The 17,118-nt window shown below is 56.8% G+C and overlaps 1 protein-coding gene across 1 annotated transcript; it reads right to left on the bottom strand.

The window, feature by feature from the left end:
• Positions 1–11,425: 11,425 nt before the first annotated feature.
• On the bottom strand, positions 11,426–15,429 carry LOC122383282. Its single transcript, XM_043369559.1, has 3 exons — positions 14,896–15,429; positions 14,573–14,680; positions 11,426–13,822 (listed from the first exon to the last, which is right to left on the bottom strand). The coding sequence occupies exons 1-3, from the start codon at positions 15,427–15,429 to the stop codon at positions 11,426–11,428; spliced, it is 3,039 nt and encodes a 1,012-aa protein (XP_043225494.1).
• Between the last annotated feature and the right edge of the window lie 1,689 nt (positions 15,430–17,118).

The following is a 17,118-nucleotide window of genomic DNA, read 5'->3' as shown; positions in this document are numbered from 1 at the left end:
AGTACGGCGAAACGAAGAGCGGCGTGAGAAATACGACAGCAGGACGTGATTAATTATAGCGAGTGCCGCGCCGACAGCGCCGAACGACGCTGCTCTGGAGGGGATTACGTGGCCGGGCAGCTCGCCGGCACACGGAGGTCGCCCGACCTGCCTACACCAGTAGGGTGACCCTTTTTGCAACTTTTTTTTTAGAAGTTAGCCAGCACGCCCCTAGATCGACGTGGCTTGATGCCCTGAGTACGAAAATACCATCTTTGACCAGAAATTTTGAATTTGGAAGCCCGCCCCAAAATTTAAAGATGGGAAAATGAGCATATTTTTGCGATTCTGGCACTTTCGGTGCAGGTATTCGATAGTTGCTATTTAAAAAGCATAGTGAAATGGCATAATATAAGTTACGACACTAATTCTGCGCCGGCATGGCAAGTTTCATACATCTACACCCGTTTTACCGCTTTTTATCGCTGTTTTTTTCCGACGAGTCAGCCGCCCGCAGCTCCCGAGTTTCATAGATCTGTCCATAGATGGCAGCACAATGGGCTTCACGTCTCGGCTTTGGGGAAGGTTTTCAGAGTGTCTTTTAGTGTTGTTTCCATTCCAGTATGAAGGAACTGGCATGTTTTTATGTTTTTGTCGCCATTAGCCCTATATTTGATCACATTTGTAATATATTCCAGCTTGAAAACTACACAATTCAGCGAAAAATCGCATTTAACTCGCGGTTGTTTCCAGTAACGTGTCTAACGGCAAATGAGAGCTGTCTGACCATGGGCTCTGGAACCTTTGGGACCTAGGAAATGGAACATGAGAGCACTGGGGCACCGTGTCCGCTTTAACTATGACAATAAACACTAATTATCCCATGGACGTTGCCAGGAAAGTGTGAGAGTTTGCAGCGTCTCTCGGCCATTTAACGGCGCTGTGCAGCCTGAAAAAGACAATTGTCTACAAATGAGATCTGTATTGCACGAGTTACCGCACTGTGTGCCCATAACATACTTCACATAAAATACGACGGACGCACAGCGCCAGACAAGCAGCGCTCATCACAGCGGGACGACGGAAAACACAGCATTGTATGTACAAGGTCTTTGCGCAGTAAATAAGTTTCTTATCGTCCGTGCCTGGCTTTTCCTGTCGCCCCGACCGGCGCGCCCGACTCCCGGTCTGCTGCTGAATTTGGTGCATTTAGCTCTCCGAGCTGTCTATCCCTCCTTCTCTGCTGTGGTTTTGACTGGGCGGTACTTCTTCTTCACCACCTGTCCTGGGTTTCGCCTCCTCCACGCCAGCTTGTTTAGCGCATGGCCGTCCTGTCGCCGAGCCCCTCTGACCTGCCCGGCCGCCTCCGTCGTCACTTTGACGGCTCGCTCCGTGGACTGCGTATGGCACGGCAGTCCGGTCAGGAGCGGGGTCTCTAAAAACTTCTCCAACTGGTCTCCGGTCATCCCTTGGGTCAGCGGCGGCTCCAGCGTGGCGCGGTCGAGGTCCACCAGGCTCCAGTAGGTCGCCGCTGAATCGTTCAGCGCCGTCGTGGCGCCCACGGACCCTTCCGAGTCCCTGGGTCCGAGCGGCGACCTACTGGAGCCTGGTGGACCTCGACCGCGCCACGCTGGAGCCGCCGCTGACCCAAGGGATGACCGGAGACCAGTTGGAGAAGTTTTTGGAGACCCCGCTCCTGACCGGACTGCCGTGCCATACGCAGTCCACGGAGCGAGCCGTCAAAGTGACGACGGAGGCGGCCGGGCAGGTCAGAGGGGCTCGGCGACAGGACGGCCATTAGGGTGTGTCATTTTGGGCACTTTTTTCGCAAAACATGGTGCTCCACTGATTTTATCGTGCCCCAGACACGTAGAAACCGTGTGACATTTTTTATTTCCCCCAAATATTAACACCCATGCGGCGCCGACCGCCGACACTTTGGCCTATCTCTCAGCATTAGCGACCTCAGCGCCCCTAGCGGCAATGTTTTGAACTAACACGCTCGCCATGCTTTGTGAGCTTACGATCATCATTAAATGCATTTTACCGAAATGACGCCTTGCTGTTGGCTTGTCTGGCACTCAGAATGTTGGTGAAAATGTGATGTTATGCATCTTAAAGCACGAAATAGTTCTGTGTTAATGTATGTTGCATAGTAGGGTAGCCTGGGGCAAGACGCCCCAGATAATTTATTTTGCTACATAACTTTTGTCCCACATCACCTGGAAGGCCAAATTTGTGCTCAATGCGTTCTTTGGACATTTTACTTTAAATTCTACCCCTCAAATTCATTCACTTATGATCGGACTCCCAGCTAGGAAGTGATTTGTGAAGCAACTGCAAATAGGGCGTTTTGCCCCAACCCCAGGGCAAAACGCCCCACGGCCTGGGGCAAGAAGCCCCATACTCTAGATTAAAGATTAAACATGCTAGTTGACTAAATCTTATATGAGAGGTCCGTTAGACCTTGGGAGGCACGGCACTGAAGTTAGCACCTTCCATCCTATCAGGTGTTCAGCTACGACACTATTGTGTGAGCAGTTTTTTCACCTGCCTCAGAAGGCCAAATAATAAGTTATTGCAATGCAAATGTTAACAAAATACTTCCTTTGCCATCCAGTTGCTGAGAAAAGTACATATAAATGCATAGAAACATGCCGTTCGCCAGCTACCGAGCATTAGGAAGTGGGTAGTCCGAACAACACATGAGGTAAAACGCCCCATGGGGCTTTTTGCCCCGCGACCTACTGGGGCGTTTTACCCCATCACGTAGTACGGTCAGAGAACAACGCCTTGCACTCCAGGAAGACATAATTTAACACGAACCAACCCGGCATTATAAGCGTTAGACAATAGTCGTTCAAAATACATAAAAGTCGTTAACCTGATGTGGACGATAAAAGAACGCCATGATGCATAATCTGACAACAAAACATAAAAATCACTCCAAAAACACATTTTTGGCATTATCTCCCTAAAGCGTCATCACAATTTCTTTCCAGTCTGCTCATATACTGATCGTATAGTGCACGTTTTATAGAAGAGAGGATGTTTCCCCAGAACCTTGCCAGTTCCGAGAAACATCGGTGAGGCGTTTTACCTCGGCGGGGCGACTTGCCCCGGTCTACCCTACTACCCCCGATCCCCGTCGTCTGACGGGATACGTACATACGAGCGCATGTTTATAGTGCCTGCTATTAGGTGTCACATGTTTTTTTTTTTTGTAGCGTCGTTCACTGCATAGACCCCGGGGAACAGGGGGGGGGGCAGTGGGGGCGCTTACCCCCCCCCCCCCCCCCACTCCAACTTGAGAGCCGAGTGGGCGCCGCCCCCTCAACATTGATGCAACGATGAAGGATCTCTGCTCCCTTTTATGGACCTACATGTCTGTTTTTATATAAACATTAGCACAAGGTATTTCTCTTGCATGTGAATGGTTTCTGCTGATTCGGCATCGATTTAAGAACACCTGCTATTGTCATCCCACTTTGATTTTATCTGAACTTGATCATAACTTTGGTAGGTCATATTTTATACTGGACCATTTTGGTTCCGGATGGTATTTGATTTGGCGTGATGAGAACATTATGACGTACAACGTTGGTAAAGTCGTTGATCGATACAGGTTTACTCGCTCCGGTGGGAGGCAGTAGCGGCGGAACACCTTCAATTAAGTGGAGGGGGGGGGGGGGACACTGCCGACTTTTGGTCCCATTCTTTCCATGCAACGCCCATAGGGCTAATGTTAAAATGCCCAAATCAGAGGGGGCACGGTGCCCCGGTGCCCTCCCCGTTCCACCGCCTATGGTGGGAGGGCGGCGTGTGGGACTCAGAAGGAGACTAATGGCTTGTGTTGTGCCTTTGGTAGGACCCTCAGTATCACCGATGCAGGGCCTTCAGAGCCTCCAATTAGGGGCCTTTAGAGGCACTGGTGTGGGGTCCTCACAGACGCCCGTGTGGCCCCTCAGAGGTGCTAGTGTGAATCCCTCATAAGCGCCGGTGAGGGTCCTCACTAGTGGTGTCAATCGGAACTTGAATCTTCGGAATTCCGATTTTGTCCAATGTCCAATTCGGAATTCGGTTGGACAATGACAGCAGGCTTTGGACAACTTTGGACGATCGCTTGCTACACCTCAACATTTTTATAAAGTAATCGTGTTTAACATTGATTGGCTATTAGAAAGCTCAGTTTTCGATATGATTAACACTTTTCAGCTGGTAATGGTGCATTAAAAGCAAATTAAATAGCAGTGTTGAGTGTAAACTACTGCGTAGGCGTCGGACATCTTTGGACAAATGGCTGGCTTGGACATTTTTTGACGGACAGTCGAAGTAAGTATTGGACATTGGACGGACATTGGACATACGTTTCCTGAAATTGACACCACTAGTCCTCACAGAATACAGACGCCGTTGTGGACCCTCAGAAACACTGGTGTGGGTCCGTTACATGTGGGTGTGTGGCCCTTAGAGCTGCTGGTGCGAACCCTTTAAAAGTCGGCAGGGGGCCCTCAACGACCGGGGAGGGGGACCTCAGACCGGCAAGGGGCCCACAGAGGCCGGCGGCATTTTCAGAAGCCCTGTGGGGTCCTTAGATACCGACAAGGTACTCTGAGACGCCAGTGCGGCCCTCAGTCTCTGGTGTAGGGCCCTCAGAGTTGCAGGTAGGTGGCCGTCAGATATGCTTTTGCCGAACCCTCACAGGCGCAGGTGTGGGTACCTCAGAGCCACCAATATAGGGTTGCATAAATGGTGTGGCACTGACTTGTGGGACCCTCAGTGGTGTCCTTATGGGCCCTTAGAACCACTGGTGTGGGTCTCTCAGAGGTGCTGGTTGTGAACCCTCAGAGGCCCTGCTGAGGGCCCTCACGGTCTCCGTTATGGGATCCTCAGAAGCCGGCATAGACCCTGACGGAGATCTTAGTGTGGCTACTTAGGGGCTCATGAGGTGCTCTTACGAGACCTGTGAGGTCTTTCTCAGCTGAAATATAGTCAGCGTGGACCCTCAGAGGTCAGTTGGTACCGCAGGGGTCTTTATGGCCGGTTGGGCTCTCAGAAGCACCAGTGAGGGCCCTCAGTCTCACAGTCGTCGTAATGGGGCCGTCAGAGACATTGGTGTGAGGCCATTACTGATTACAGGTTGGCGTAAGGCCCTAGATATGGCCCCTCTTGGGCCGGCAAGGACTCTCAGAGGCACGCTAGCGGCCATAAGAGGCCGGTAAAGGGCCCTCAGAGGCCGCCAGTAGCCTTCAGAAGCCGGCGTGTAACCCTCATGGACAATTTAGTGAGGCTTCTTTGGACTCACGAGGTGCTGTTACGAGCCCTATTCTTTCTGAATCGAAATATGGCCAGCATAGACCCTGAGCGGTAAACTGGTGCCACAGAGCCCCTCCGACCCGAGGGGTCCTCTGAATGCGATAGGGGGGGGGGGACTAGATGGCACGTGCCTCCTGGGACCCCCTGACTACGCTACTATTTCATATGCGTCATGTCAGGTATTGTGGGCTTGCACCCCAACTTGAAGAATGTTCCCATGGGCCCCTGTGACAATATATTGTATTCATTATAGGTATTCGTCATTAGCTTGCACTCTCTGCAATCTGCCCATACTATTATTTGTCCCTAGACGCGCTTACAGAGAGCAGGGATAAGCCCATACAGTCAACGGCCTGTTAGTTTCGCAAACAGCCGCCAGGGGCGCTAGGGTCGCCTATGTTGTGAGATAGGGCAAACTTCTCTCGCTCGGCGCCGCCTGGGGGTTAAAATTTGCGGGAAATTAACAATGCCACGCCCTTTCCACATGAGTGGAGCACAATAAAATCGATGGAGCACCTTGCATTGCGATTAGTGACACACCCTAACGGCCATGCGCTAAACAAGCTGGCGTGGAGGAGGCGAAACCCAGGACAGGTGGTGAAGAAGAAGTACCGCCCAGTCAAAACCACAGCAGAGAAGGAGGGATAGACAGCTCGGAGAGCTAAATGCACCAAATTCAGCAGCAGACCGGGAGTCGGGCGCGCCGGTCGGGGCGACAGGAAAAGCCAGGCACGGACGATAAGAAACTTATTTACTGCGCAAAGACCTTGTACATACAATGCTGTGTTTTCCGTCGTCCCGCTGTGATGAGCGCTGCTTGTCTGGCGCTGTGCGTCCGTCGTATTTTATGTGAAGTACAGGGTGTCCAGAAAAAAAAGATACTACGGAAATTAAGTCGCATTCATTAAAGGTATTATCAGGGTTTTTTCCAAAATTTCGGACTTACTCAGTGAAACGTGTAGAAGAAGGTGACTGAAGCCCCAATCCAAAGTCATTCGTCTCAAAATTGCCTAATTTTGCAATGGTGGGCCTCCAAAGTTTTCGCGGCTGCCAGCCGCGTAAACTTGCGAGTACTCGGTGGTCCATCTCTAAACGCCCATAGGGTTTACACTAGCGGAGACTTTTCTAAATATTTCTAGGGAAAATATAATGGATCTAGGGAAAATATAATGGATCTAGGGAAAATATAATGGATTACATGCTCCATTATATTTTCCCAAGACAAAATAGGGAAATATAGCATAGGTCCGTAACACAACGAACACAACGAACAATATCTTGCCTGACTCAACACGTGGTTGGTTGTAACTTATAAATGTTAATGTTTTATGTACCTAAAAAGTGTCAGGTATCTTTGTGTGATGTGATGTGATCTCACTTTTCTACCTAAGAAAGATGTGTTCTTTCTTTTCATAATTTTGTTTTGTGGATTTCTTCAGTTTTAAAAGAGTGCAAAATAGGGAAATGGCCATTGTTTACCTTCATCCTAGGTTGAGGTGTATATCAAGATATATGGAAACCAGGTAAGAACTACAGCCCCCCACGAACCTACAACCTACATGCTTACAACCTACAACCTACAACTCGGAGTTCATCTACACATATAACTAAAGTACTCAATGTACTATCTGTGGTTACTTGTTATCTGTTACTTGTACTGGAATAGCAAGCCTTGCAATTTTCCCAGACCTTTGATCACAAAGTCATGCTGTTTTTAGGAGACTTGCTTGGGTAGCTGACAGCTGTCCTAACTAGAAGATGGCTTGGTGGACAAGCAGGTTGACGAAGCACTTGTGTGTAGCTGCCACTTCAACCCTCAAGATCTTTTGCTTGGAGAACGGGCTAGAACGTCACCACATGCCGCACCGTCAATAGCAGTCGTGGAAGGTGAGTTTGATTTCCTTTGTAATTGAACTGGTTTTTAGCACAACTTGTAAAAGTGGCACAAACATTGTTACATTGAACACTTGATGTGATGTAGAACCTGATAGCTGATGTTGAGTCTTGCAAATTGTATGAACAGCAGCTGGTGCATTGAGCCTGACAAGTGACGTTGGCACCCTAGTAGTCTCGTGTTTGAGTGTGGTCACCTAAAAAACTTGTGTGTAACCAACCAAAAAGTTTTTAAATATAATTTTGGTATAATATTGATGTGGTGTGTTTTGGTCATATGGCTTGGATGGTGACTAACACTAATTAAGGAATGCTTCTTCACGACACTCCTCAGTCTCCTGAAGCACCATCATCTATATTTTCTTCCCAGGGATTCATCCCTGAATCACAATCATTACCTAGGCCAGATAACTTTGCTGGGCCACATGGTCAAAACAGTTGCAGCTACAGGGTAGGTATATCAGCTGTACATGTATTTGACAGACTGAACATTCTTTCTGTACATCTGGACAGGTAAACTTGATAGGCGGCCGGCGCGCGCCCATCGGCACCGGCGGCCGGCCCCATCGGCACCGGCGGCGGGCGCGCGCCCATCGGCACCGGCGGACGGTGCGCGCCCATCCCATCGGCACCGGCGGCCGGCGCGCGCCCGCCGCCCATCGGCACCGGCGGCCGGCGCGCGACCATCCCATCGGCACCGGCGGCGAGCGCGCGCCCATCCCATCGGCACCGGCGGCCGGCGCGCGACCATCCCATCGGCACCGGCGGCGAGCGCGCGCCCATCCCATCGGCACCGGCGGCGGGCGCGCGCACATCGGCACCGGCGGCCAGCGCGCGCCCATCGGGCACCGTCGGCGGGCGCGCGTCCATCGGCACCGGCGGCGGGCGCGCCCATCGGCACCGGCGGCCGGTGCGCGCCCATCCCATCGGCACCGGCGGCGGGCGCGCGCACATCGGCACCGGCGGCCAGCGCGCGCCCCCATCGGGCACTGTCGGCGGGCGCGCGACCATCCCATCGGCACCGGCGGCCAGCGCGCCCATCCCATCAGCACCGGCGGCGGGCGCGCGCCCATCGGCACCGGCGGCCGGCGCGCGCCCATCCCATCGGCACCGGCGGCCGGCGCGCGCCCATCGGCACCGGCGGCCGGCGCGCGACCATCCCATCGGCACCGGCGGCGAGCGCGCGCCCATCCCATCGGCACCGGCGGCCAGCGCGCCCATCCCATCAGCACCGGCGGCGGGCGCGCGCCCATCGGCACCGGCGGCTGGCGCGCGCCCATCCCATCGGCACCGGCGGCCGGCGCGCGCCCATCCCATCAGCACCGGCGGCGGGCGGGCGCACATCGGCACCGGCGGCCAGCGCGCGCCCATCGGGCACCGTCGGCGGGCGCGCGTCCATCGACACCGGCGGCCAGCGCGCCCATCCCATCAGCACCGGCGGCGGGCGCGCGCCCTTCGGCGGCACCGGCGGCCAGCGCGCGCCCATCGCCGGTGCGCACGCGCGCGCGATGTGATCACCTCCCCGGCCACCCCAGCGGGGCGGCCGGGGACGCGGAGCGGACGGCGGACCCGCTCCCGGCCGCGGCCGGCCACCACCCGGCGCCGGTACCGGGCCGGGTCCGCAGCAGCAGCGACTCGGGCCGCCGGTACTGCCTGCACGGACAGCTGGTCTCTGTGCTGCCGTCAGTCCGACTGGATAGCGCTGCGCTCAAATCGGCCGCCCTGCCGACAGTGCCGGAGGTGCCCGTCCGACTCACCAGACCTTCAGTCTCCGCCGGGTGACGCCGCTCTGTCTGTTCCAGCCGGCTCCCAGCTGCGCTCGCCGAGCCAGACGCAGCAGGTGATGTCGCCGTCGGTCGTGGTGCGCGACTGTGCGCCCATCCCGCGTCCAACGCCCCCCCCCCCCACAACGCGCGCTGTAGCGCCTGCCGAGCGCCGGCTGCTGCCGGGCCCGCCGTCGTAGTTTTATGGCCTTGCGCCGTCAGTCGCCAGCTGGTGGTGGCGACCCGTGATCGCTCGCGTACGTTCGCCGGCACGCCCATTGCAGAGAAGGGGTTCGCGCATGCCCATTGTAGAGGGGCGCGCCCCCTGCGGAGGCGGTACGCGCTACGCTGTAGACACTACTGCTTGTACCTGGTTGGGTAGCCCCTTTGCACATTGTTTGTTCATGGATGTAAATACAAGTTACATCACTGATGAGTGTAATGCTTACATTTTTGAACTAAGAAATGCCACAGGACAGGATACCTCGGCGAGTTTCTGATATCAACATACTGAACATAAGAGCAGAATAATTATCCATAGAGCGTTAATGATTTTTAGCCACCGAATTCGCCAGTCAGTAATTGCACATGGTGGCACCATGAGCATGAGTACCTCGCCTTGTCCGATCCTTTTCACAACTGGCAAGTAGAATGTGGGAAAAGGCAGGGAACTTGAAAGCATGCACATATGTAGATAGCTGATGATTCTCTCTGTTCAAGCACGATCTGGCACTCTGCAGCCTGTTCTGTTCCACATGAGTTGCCGGGACAGCATCACACAATTTCTGCATGTTTCAAACAGAAATGCCTTAATTTTCCTTAAAATATATTCATTTTTCACACAAAGACAACAAAAATGTACATGCAGGTGGGTACTGTGGCAAGAAATTACATACAAATGTATTTTGCCATGTGGGTACCCTCCTTTCACAGCACAATCATCAATCATAATTAAGAGCACCAAGACGTTCTTTGCAACTTGCGAGCCCAACCGTGTCAGATCAGCTGATGCAGGGGCTCTGTCACAGGGGGCACAAGGCCCAGTGGTTATGTCACAGCACAATGTTGTACAACCTGCTATTCAAGAACACTTAAATCTTGAAAAACCTGTAGCTCTCTTGTCACCTCACTTTTCGCACTCTTGACAAATCACTTATCAGTCAGATCAAGACTGAAACTTGAAGAGGATAAGCTCTTTTGTGGGATGTACTTGCAGTTTCAATTTAATGACAAAAATTACTCGAAATTACCATTGAAATTGTACTGTACCATGACGAATCTACCATTGAATGAAAAATGTATCATGACCCTGCTATAAAAAAAACTGAAACAAGCTCCAATTGCATATGATAAATTTGGTGATGTTTATAAATCTTGCTGCCTTAGACAAGCAAATCTTCAATTTGTTTCAATTTCAGTCGAGTTCTTAACAAAAAAATCCATCGTATATCGACAACCAATGCCTATCACCGAAATCTTGTAGAAATCCTCAGTCCCGCAAAATTTCGCTAGGCCGCTTTGTTTACATTATAGTGATGGGCCAATCTGACCGCTCAAGTACTTGTTTTGCGTGAATAAGTACATTTTTGTCGTTTTTCAAACGGCTATAACTTGCAAAGTACAGCATCAATAGGCATTTTATGTATATCGTTGAAATCGGCAGAGTCTGGAGACTTAACTGATAGGCAATACATTCCGATTCCTTTCAATTTTCAAACCCTGATAATCCCTTTAACGCACGTGCCGTTTTTGTTCCAAATTCATGTGCTTATAGTGCAAGATTTGGCAAAACTCATGAGCACTGTAATGCGTCGTTGGAAAGTTGTCTGCTTGCCCTCCGAGATGGTCAACATGACCATCGGTCACCTGCAGCCTGTGCTAGTGCTGGAGCTGATCCGCCGAAAGGCCGCTCATATTGAGTATCTGCTTTGAGGAGCTGCCGCAACTAACCAAAGTGTTAACATGCCATGTGGCACCTGCTGTCTGTTTTGCCATATTTTGGCGAATACAAGCATGTGCCATTTTAAAATGTAAGGTGTTTATTTTCGGAATTTGTAGTAATTTATTGCACGGAGCGCACCCCGACACAACCGCCCTCGCACAAGTCCCAGCCGGAAGAGAGCGGAGAAGCCCGCGCAAACTGCCGCCACAGAGCGGCGTCCTGGGCCCGGGCCAATCACCGGGCGCGGCACGGCCGTGTCCGCGGCACAGCCAATGGTCTGTCGCGTGACAGCCGACGCTCAATCAGCTGCGCCGCCGACCGGCGCCGCAAAGCCAAGGCCATCAGAAGTAGGGCACAGCTGATCGTCACAGCTGATCAGCTGCGCCGCCGAGCTAATATCGCACACCGAGCTAATATCGCACACCGCTCCCTGATTCCATAGAATCACAAACACATCACACATCACAGCTGATCAGTTGTGCCGCCGGCCGGCGCCGCCCGAGCCGTACGGCACACTGCTACCTGATTCAACCTAACACTCGCACCAGTGTCGTGGCGGTCTCCGCTCGCGCTCGCTGCGGCGGAGCGGAGGGCCGTCGGCAGCCACATCAGCTGGGCGCTCATCGCCGCCACTCGGGAGGTCGACAATGATCGGCGGCGCCTCGCCATCTGACTGCGCATCGTCGCCATCGTCGCGGCACGGGCTCTCGTGCCGCGGCCGCAGGTCACGCACGTGCCACGGCACGCCGTCCACCTCAACCACCTGCCGCGACACACCGCTGGTGACGACACCGCGGCGGGACGTGTCCGTGCAGCGGGTTCCCCGGCGCCGCATCCACACCTGGTCGCCGACCCGCAGCTGCTCGCCGTCGGACACAGCTGGCGGCTCCTGGTCAGCACTCTCACCGGCCGCTGCCGGGCGGATGCAGTCCCTCATGGCGTATCGGTAGACGCCCGCGGCCGGCGCCGAGCCCGTAGTTTCACCGTCGCGGGGCGTCACGTTATAAATGTGGACGGCCTCCGCGACCGAGCACGTCCGCCTCGCCGCGATCACTTTGATGGAGCGGTGGCACCGTTCCACCACCCCATTACCGCCCGGCTGGTGCACGGCTCGGAATCTTAGGCTGACGCCCCACCGAGCCGTGAGAGCCGCGACCTGACGCCCGCGAAACACTGTGTCATTATCTGCGAGGATTTCAGTCGGCGCGCCGCGCTCGTGGAACATCTGCTCCAGGTGGCCGCAAACCTCCACCGCATCCGCCCGCCGCAGCTGCCGCCACACACAAAACCGCGACGGGCCGCAGTCGATCACGGACAGGTAGGCCCGACCCTGGTAGTGCGTGACGTCCATCGCCACACGCTGCCACGTCTCCTTGACACCGAGAGAGCCGTGCCGCCACCGCACCGGCGCCGGGTCGATCGAGCGGCAAATGTCACAGCCGCGCACCACCGCTCGCACAGTCGCCCTCGGCACATCACACGACACGTCGCGCCGAGCAAAGTATAGCGTTCGGCGAATGCCGGGATGGCCTGCCCGCTCGTGCACCGCTCGGACGGAGGCGGCGAGCTCGCCCTCGGCGCCCGCACCTGCCGCGTCGTCCTCGGCCCCAACAGCAGCGGCCTCGGCCGGCACGCCGTCAGCCGCACTCTGCTCGCGCACCCAGTCCTTTGGCACTCGAGTCAACGCGTCGGCGAGATTCTCAGCCGAGCGGACGAGGGTCACAGTGAGCTCCAGCTGCAGCTCCTCCGTCAGCTCCCGGATGAGACTGACTCGCCGACGGATCAGCATCTCGCCCGCCGCACGAGTTCGCAAGCGCGTGCGCCCACTCAGCGCGTCACTGAGCCACCGGTGCACCGTGGCCGAGTCCGTGCGGAGCTCTATCTCCGTCGCGCCCCAGGCGATGGCCAGGTTCAGGCCGCGGACGGCGGCGTCGAGCTCAGCCATATTGATGTGTGCTGACGATCCGCTCGGCCGCAACCAGGAGGCGTCTTCCATCACCCCACCGTCCGGCGTCTCGATGACGACGCCGAACGCGATCGAGCTCGCGTCGGCCCAGACGACAGCACGGTCGCCAGTCCAGCACCACTGGCCGCGAGCCGGGTCCGCTCCCGCCAGCCGTTCTTGGATGTAGGCGATCTGAGCGCTCAGGGTGCCATCGTCGGTGGCGTCGTCCCAGCCTTCGGTGAGCTGGTTGACGTGCCGCTTGACCCAGGCGGCGGCTGGCCGCAGCCAACCGCAGACCGGGAAGTGAGCCACCAGCCGGCCGCACCAGGCGAACACCGCACGGCGAGTCACGACCTCTGGCGGCGGGACGACGGCACAGTCACGTGACCACTGCAGCTCTCCAGCGACGGGCTGTACGCGGAGGCCGAGCATGCGAGCTCCGTCTTCGGCCCGAGCAGGCGGCTTACACTCGAGTCCGAACCGGCGAAAGTGTTCCACCACCCGCTCGGCACTCACCACCTCCTCGTCCACCAACAGGTCGTCGACGTACGGGGAGACGGCCCGCTCGACGGCCGAGTCCTGTGACAGGACGGCACGGACCACGGCTTTCATCAGCAGCGGCGCAACATTCAAGCCAAATCCGAGCCTTGTCAAGCAGTGGCGCCGTCCGTGCAGCATCACAGTCTGATAAGGCCACAGCCGCCGATCCAGCCTCAGCTGCAGGTAGGCGCGGCGCAGGTCGACCACAGCCACACGGCGGCCGTGACGGCGCCACTTGCGCAGGTGTTCGGCACAGACATCGGCGTCCGCGCTGTACGCTGCAACATGAGCGTTCAGTTCGCGCATGTCGAGCACCGGCCGTACCTTGTTGGCCTGCGGCACCGCCATCAGCGGCACGAGTCCTCGGGGTGGTCCATGAACCGCCTCGTCGTACGGCTGGAGCCAGCCGTTCCGGAGCCACGACTCCAGCTCCGCGTCGTACTCCTGTCGCACGGCGGGTGGGACTCTGTACTCCGCAACTCGGTTGCTGAGGCAGTCCGGTCCGACACCGTCTGCCCACTTCCAGGCGACTGTCCAAACCTGGGCGGTCCCGTCAAACCGAGCAACGAAGTCTTTCGCCTCCACAGTCAATCCCTCAGGCGACCGAGTCCCACTGGTGGCGGCGGCCGCAGCTCCCTCCGCTACCGTCGCCGACCCTGCCGGCCGGGCAGCCACCGGCTCGCCCGCCGCGCCTCCCGTCACACTCACAGGCGGGGCCGGCCGGGCAGCCACCGGCTCGCCCGCCGCGCCTCCCGTCACACTCACAGGCCGGGCCGGCCGGGCAGCCACCGGCTCGCCCGCCGCGCCTCCCGTCACACTCACAGGCGGGGCCGGCCGGGCAGCCACCGGCTCGCCCACCGCGCCTCCCGTCACACTCACAGGCCGGGCCGGCCGGGCAGCCACCGGCTCGCCCGCCGCGCCTCTCGTCACACTCACAGGCCGGGCCGGCCGGGCAGCCACCGGCTCGCCCGCCGCGCCGCCCGCGACTTCGGTCAACTCGCACCCGAAGACCGACTCGTCTGCCGATTTCACAGTCACTCCGCCCAGAGCCACCACTGCGTCCATCCCGAGCACCAAGTCGAAACCCAGCGGTCGGTCGGCGACCACAAGCGCGTTGACGTCAGCGCTCACACCGCTGCACACCCCAACGCGCACAGGCCCGGTGCCGCGGCACTCGTACCGACCACCACTCACCGTGATCACGTTGATCCGGCGTTCTGTCCACAGCGGGCAGCGCGTCACGTGGACGATGCTGCGCGTGCAGCCGGTGTCCACCAGCGCCAAGCAGCTGACTCCGTTCACCTGCAGCCGTCTCGTCGGCAGAGTGCCAGCGCCTACTGGCTGGGAGAGGAGGCTGGCGCTGACGCCTCCGCTCCGCGCCCGTTTTCCGGGCAGTCAGCAGCGAAGTGGCCGGGACGGTCGCAGGTCCAGCAGCGTCGGGGCAGCCGGCGGCGAGCAGGCCGATCACGGCCTGGCCGGCTCCGGGCCGGCGGCTCACAGCGCGCCGCTGCCGTCACCGCCTCACGCTCATCGCTCAGCACAGCGCGCGCGCGCGCCAGAACACTGGCGAGCTCCAGCGACTCGGCGCGAGTGCCAGCCCGTATCACCTGCCGGGTCGTCTCAGGCAGACCCGCCACGAACGCGCACACGAGCATGCGGTCCGGCACGCCACCGAACAGGGCCGCGAGCCTCCGGAGGTCGGCCAGGAAGACGTCGGCCGACTCTCCGTGCTGCAAGCGGCGGCTGACGAAAGCCTCATACGCCGTGAACGGGTCTGGCGCAAACGCTGTGAACAGCGCATCCCGGACGGCGTCAGCGGAGCCACGGTCGGCGACCGGCATCTGCGACCATACGGCGAAGGCGCCGCCGGTCAGTCGCAGGGGCAGGACGGCTGCCAGAGACGCGCCTCGGAGCTCGCACAGCATCTGGGCGCGCGTGTGCCACTGTACCACGTCTCCGGCGCCGTCGAACTCCGGAATGAGCCGGGCATCAAATGCCCCACCAGCGCCGCCCACCGCCGCCACCGCTCCCGAGTTGACTCCGTCCTCCATCGTGCCGAAATAGCTTGTAGTAATTTATTGCACGGAGCGCACCCCGACACAACCGCCCTCGCACAAGTCCCAGCCGGAAGAGAGCGGAGAAGCCCGCGCAAACTGCCGCCACAGAGCGGCGTCCTGGGCCCGGGCCAATCACCGGGCGCGGCACGGCCGTGTCCGCGGCACAGCCAATGGTCTGTCGCGTGACAGCCGACGCTCAATCAGCTGCGCCGCCGACCGGCGCCGCAAAGCCAAGGCCATCAGAAGTAGGGCACAGCTGATCGTCACAGCTGATCAGCTGCGCCGCCGAGCTAATATCGCACACCGAGCTAATATCGCACAGAATTACAGCAAAAAATAATAGTATCCGTTTTTTCTGGACACCCTGTATGTTATGGGCACACAGTGTGGTAACTCGTGCAATACAGATCTCATTTGTAGACAATTGTCTTTTTCAGGCTGCACAGCGCCGTTAAATGGCCGAGAGACGCTGCAAACTCTCACACTTTCCTGGCAACGTCCATGGGATAATTAGTGTTTATTGTCATAGTTAAAGCGGACACGGTGCCCCAGTGCTCTCATGTTCCATTTCCTAGGTCCCAAAGGTTCCAGAGCCCATGGTCAGACAGCTCTCATTTGCCGTTAGACACGTTACTGGAAACAACCGCGAGTTAAATGCGATTTTTCGCTGAATTGTGTAGTTTTCAAGCTGGAATATATTACAAATGTGATCAAATATAGGGCTAATGGCGACAAAAACATAAAAACATGCCAGTTCCTTCATACTGGAATGGAAACAACACTAAAAGACACTCTGAAAACCTTCCCCAAAGCCGAGACGTGAAGCCCATTGTGCTGCCATCTATGGACAGATCTATGAAACTCGGGAGCTGCGGGCGGCTGACTCTCGTCGGAAAAAACAGCGATAAAAAGCGGTAAAACGGGTGTAGATGTATGAAACTTGCCATGCCGGCGCAGAATTAGTGTCGTAACTTATATTATGCCATTTCACTATGCTTTTTAAATAGCAACTATCGAATACCTGCACCGAAAGTGCCAGAATCGCAAAAATATGCTCATTTTCCCATCTTTAAATTTTGGGGCGGGCTTCCAAATTCAAAATTTCTGGTCAAAAATGGTATTTTCGTACTCAGGGCATCAAGCCACGTCGATCTAGGGGCGTGCTGGCTAACTTCTAAAAAAAAGTTGCAAAAAGGGTCACCCTACTACACCAGCGCGGCCCGCGGCGGCACGGCGGCAGGAGCCGTGCTCGGGCGCGGCGGAGATAACACCTGGCTAGGTAGGCTGTGCCGCCGGACAGCCAGGCGCGGCGGGATGGTCTACCCACCCAGTGAGCTGAAGGACCAAGAGTCCGACCGGAACAATCAGCAAGGCACTGACGCTGTGAGCGAGAGAAAATAATAAAGGAATTCTACTACCGAAATAGCGTCCTCCCTTTCCGAGCTCCTGGAGCTGCCCCTGGCGTCAGTTGGCCGCAATAACAGCCGGGGGCCAGTCAAAACAGCCGCCGACGGCAGCCCGGACAACGGAGGCCAATTTCCCGACCCGCCGCAGATCTCTGGTGAGATGAATGTCGCCCGCCCCTGCGACACTGGCTGATAGCTTCACCCGGCCAGAGGCGGTGTGTGCAGCAGTGGAGCAAGGTAGAGAGGAAGACATTTAACACAATTCTTGACAGTTTGA

This window comes from Amphibalanus amphitrite, unplaced genomic scaffold (genome assembly GCF_019059575.1).
Source record: "Amphibalanus amphitrite isolate SeventyFive unplaced genomic scaffold, NRLGWU_Aamphi_draft 000159F_arrow, whole genome shotgun sequence".
Classification (NCBI taxonomy): domain Eukaryota; kingdom Metazoa; phylum Arthropoda; class Thecostraca; order Balanomorpha; family Balanidae; genus Amphibalanus; species Amphibalanus amphitrite.
The sequence above is the reverse complement of the archived record's forward strand: the minus strand, read 5'-3'. Positions and strand labels throughout refer to the sequence as shown.

What these genes read in the sequence shown, in the direction of transcription:
- LOC122383282 (XM_043369559.1), bottom strand. Translation starts at nt 15,429, where the DNA reads ATGGAGGACGGAGTCAACTCGGGAGCGGTGGCGGCGGTGGGCGGCGCT. An exon ending in TGAGCGATGAGCGTGAGGCG is followed by an intron (nt 14,681 to 14,895) that starts GTGACGGCAGCG and finishes AGACGGCTGCAG; the next exon opens with GTGAACGGAGTCAGCTGCTT. An exon ending in GCCGGATCAACGTGATCACG is followed by an intron (nt 13,823 to 14,572) that starts GTGAGTGGTGGT and finishes GCCGTGCGACAG; the next exon opens with GAGTACGACGCGGAGCTGGA.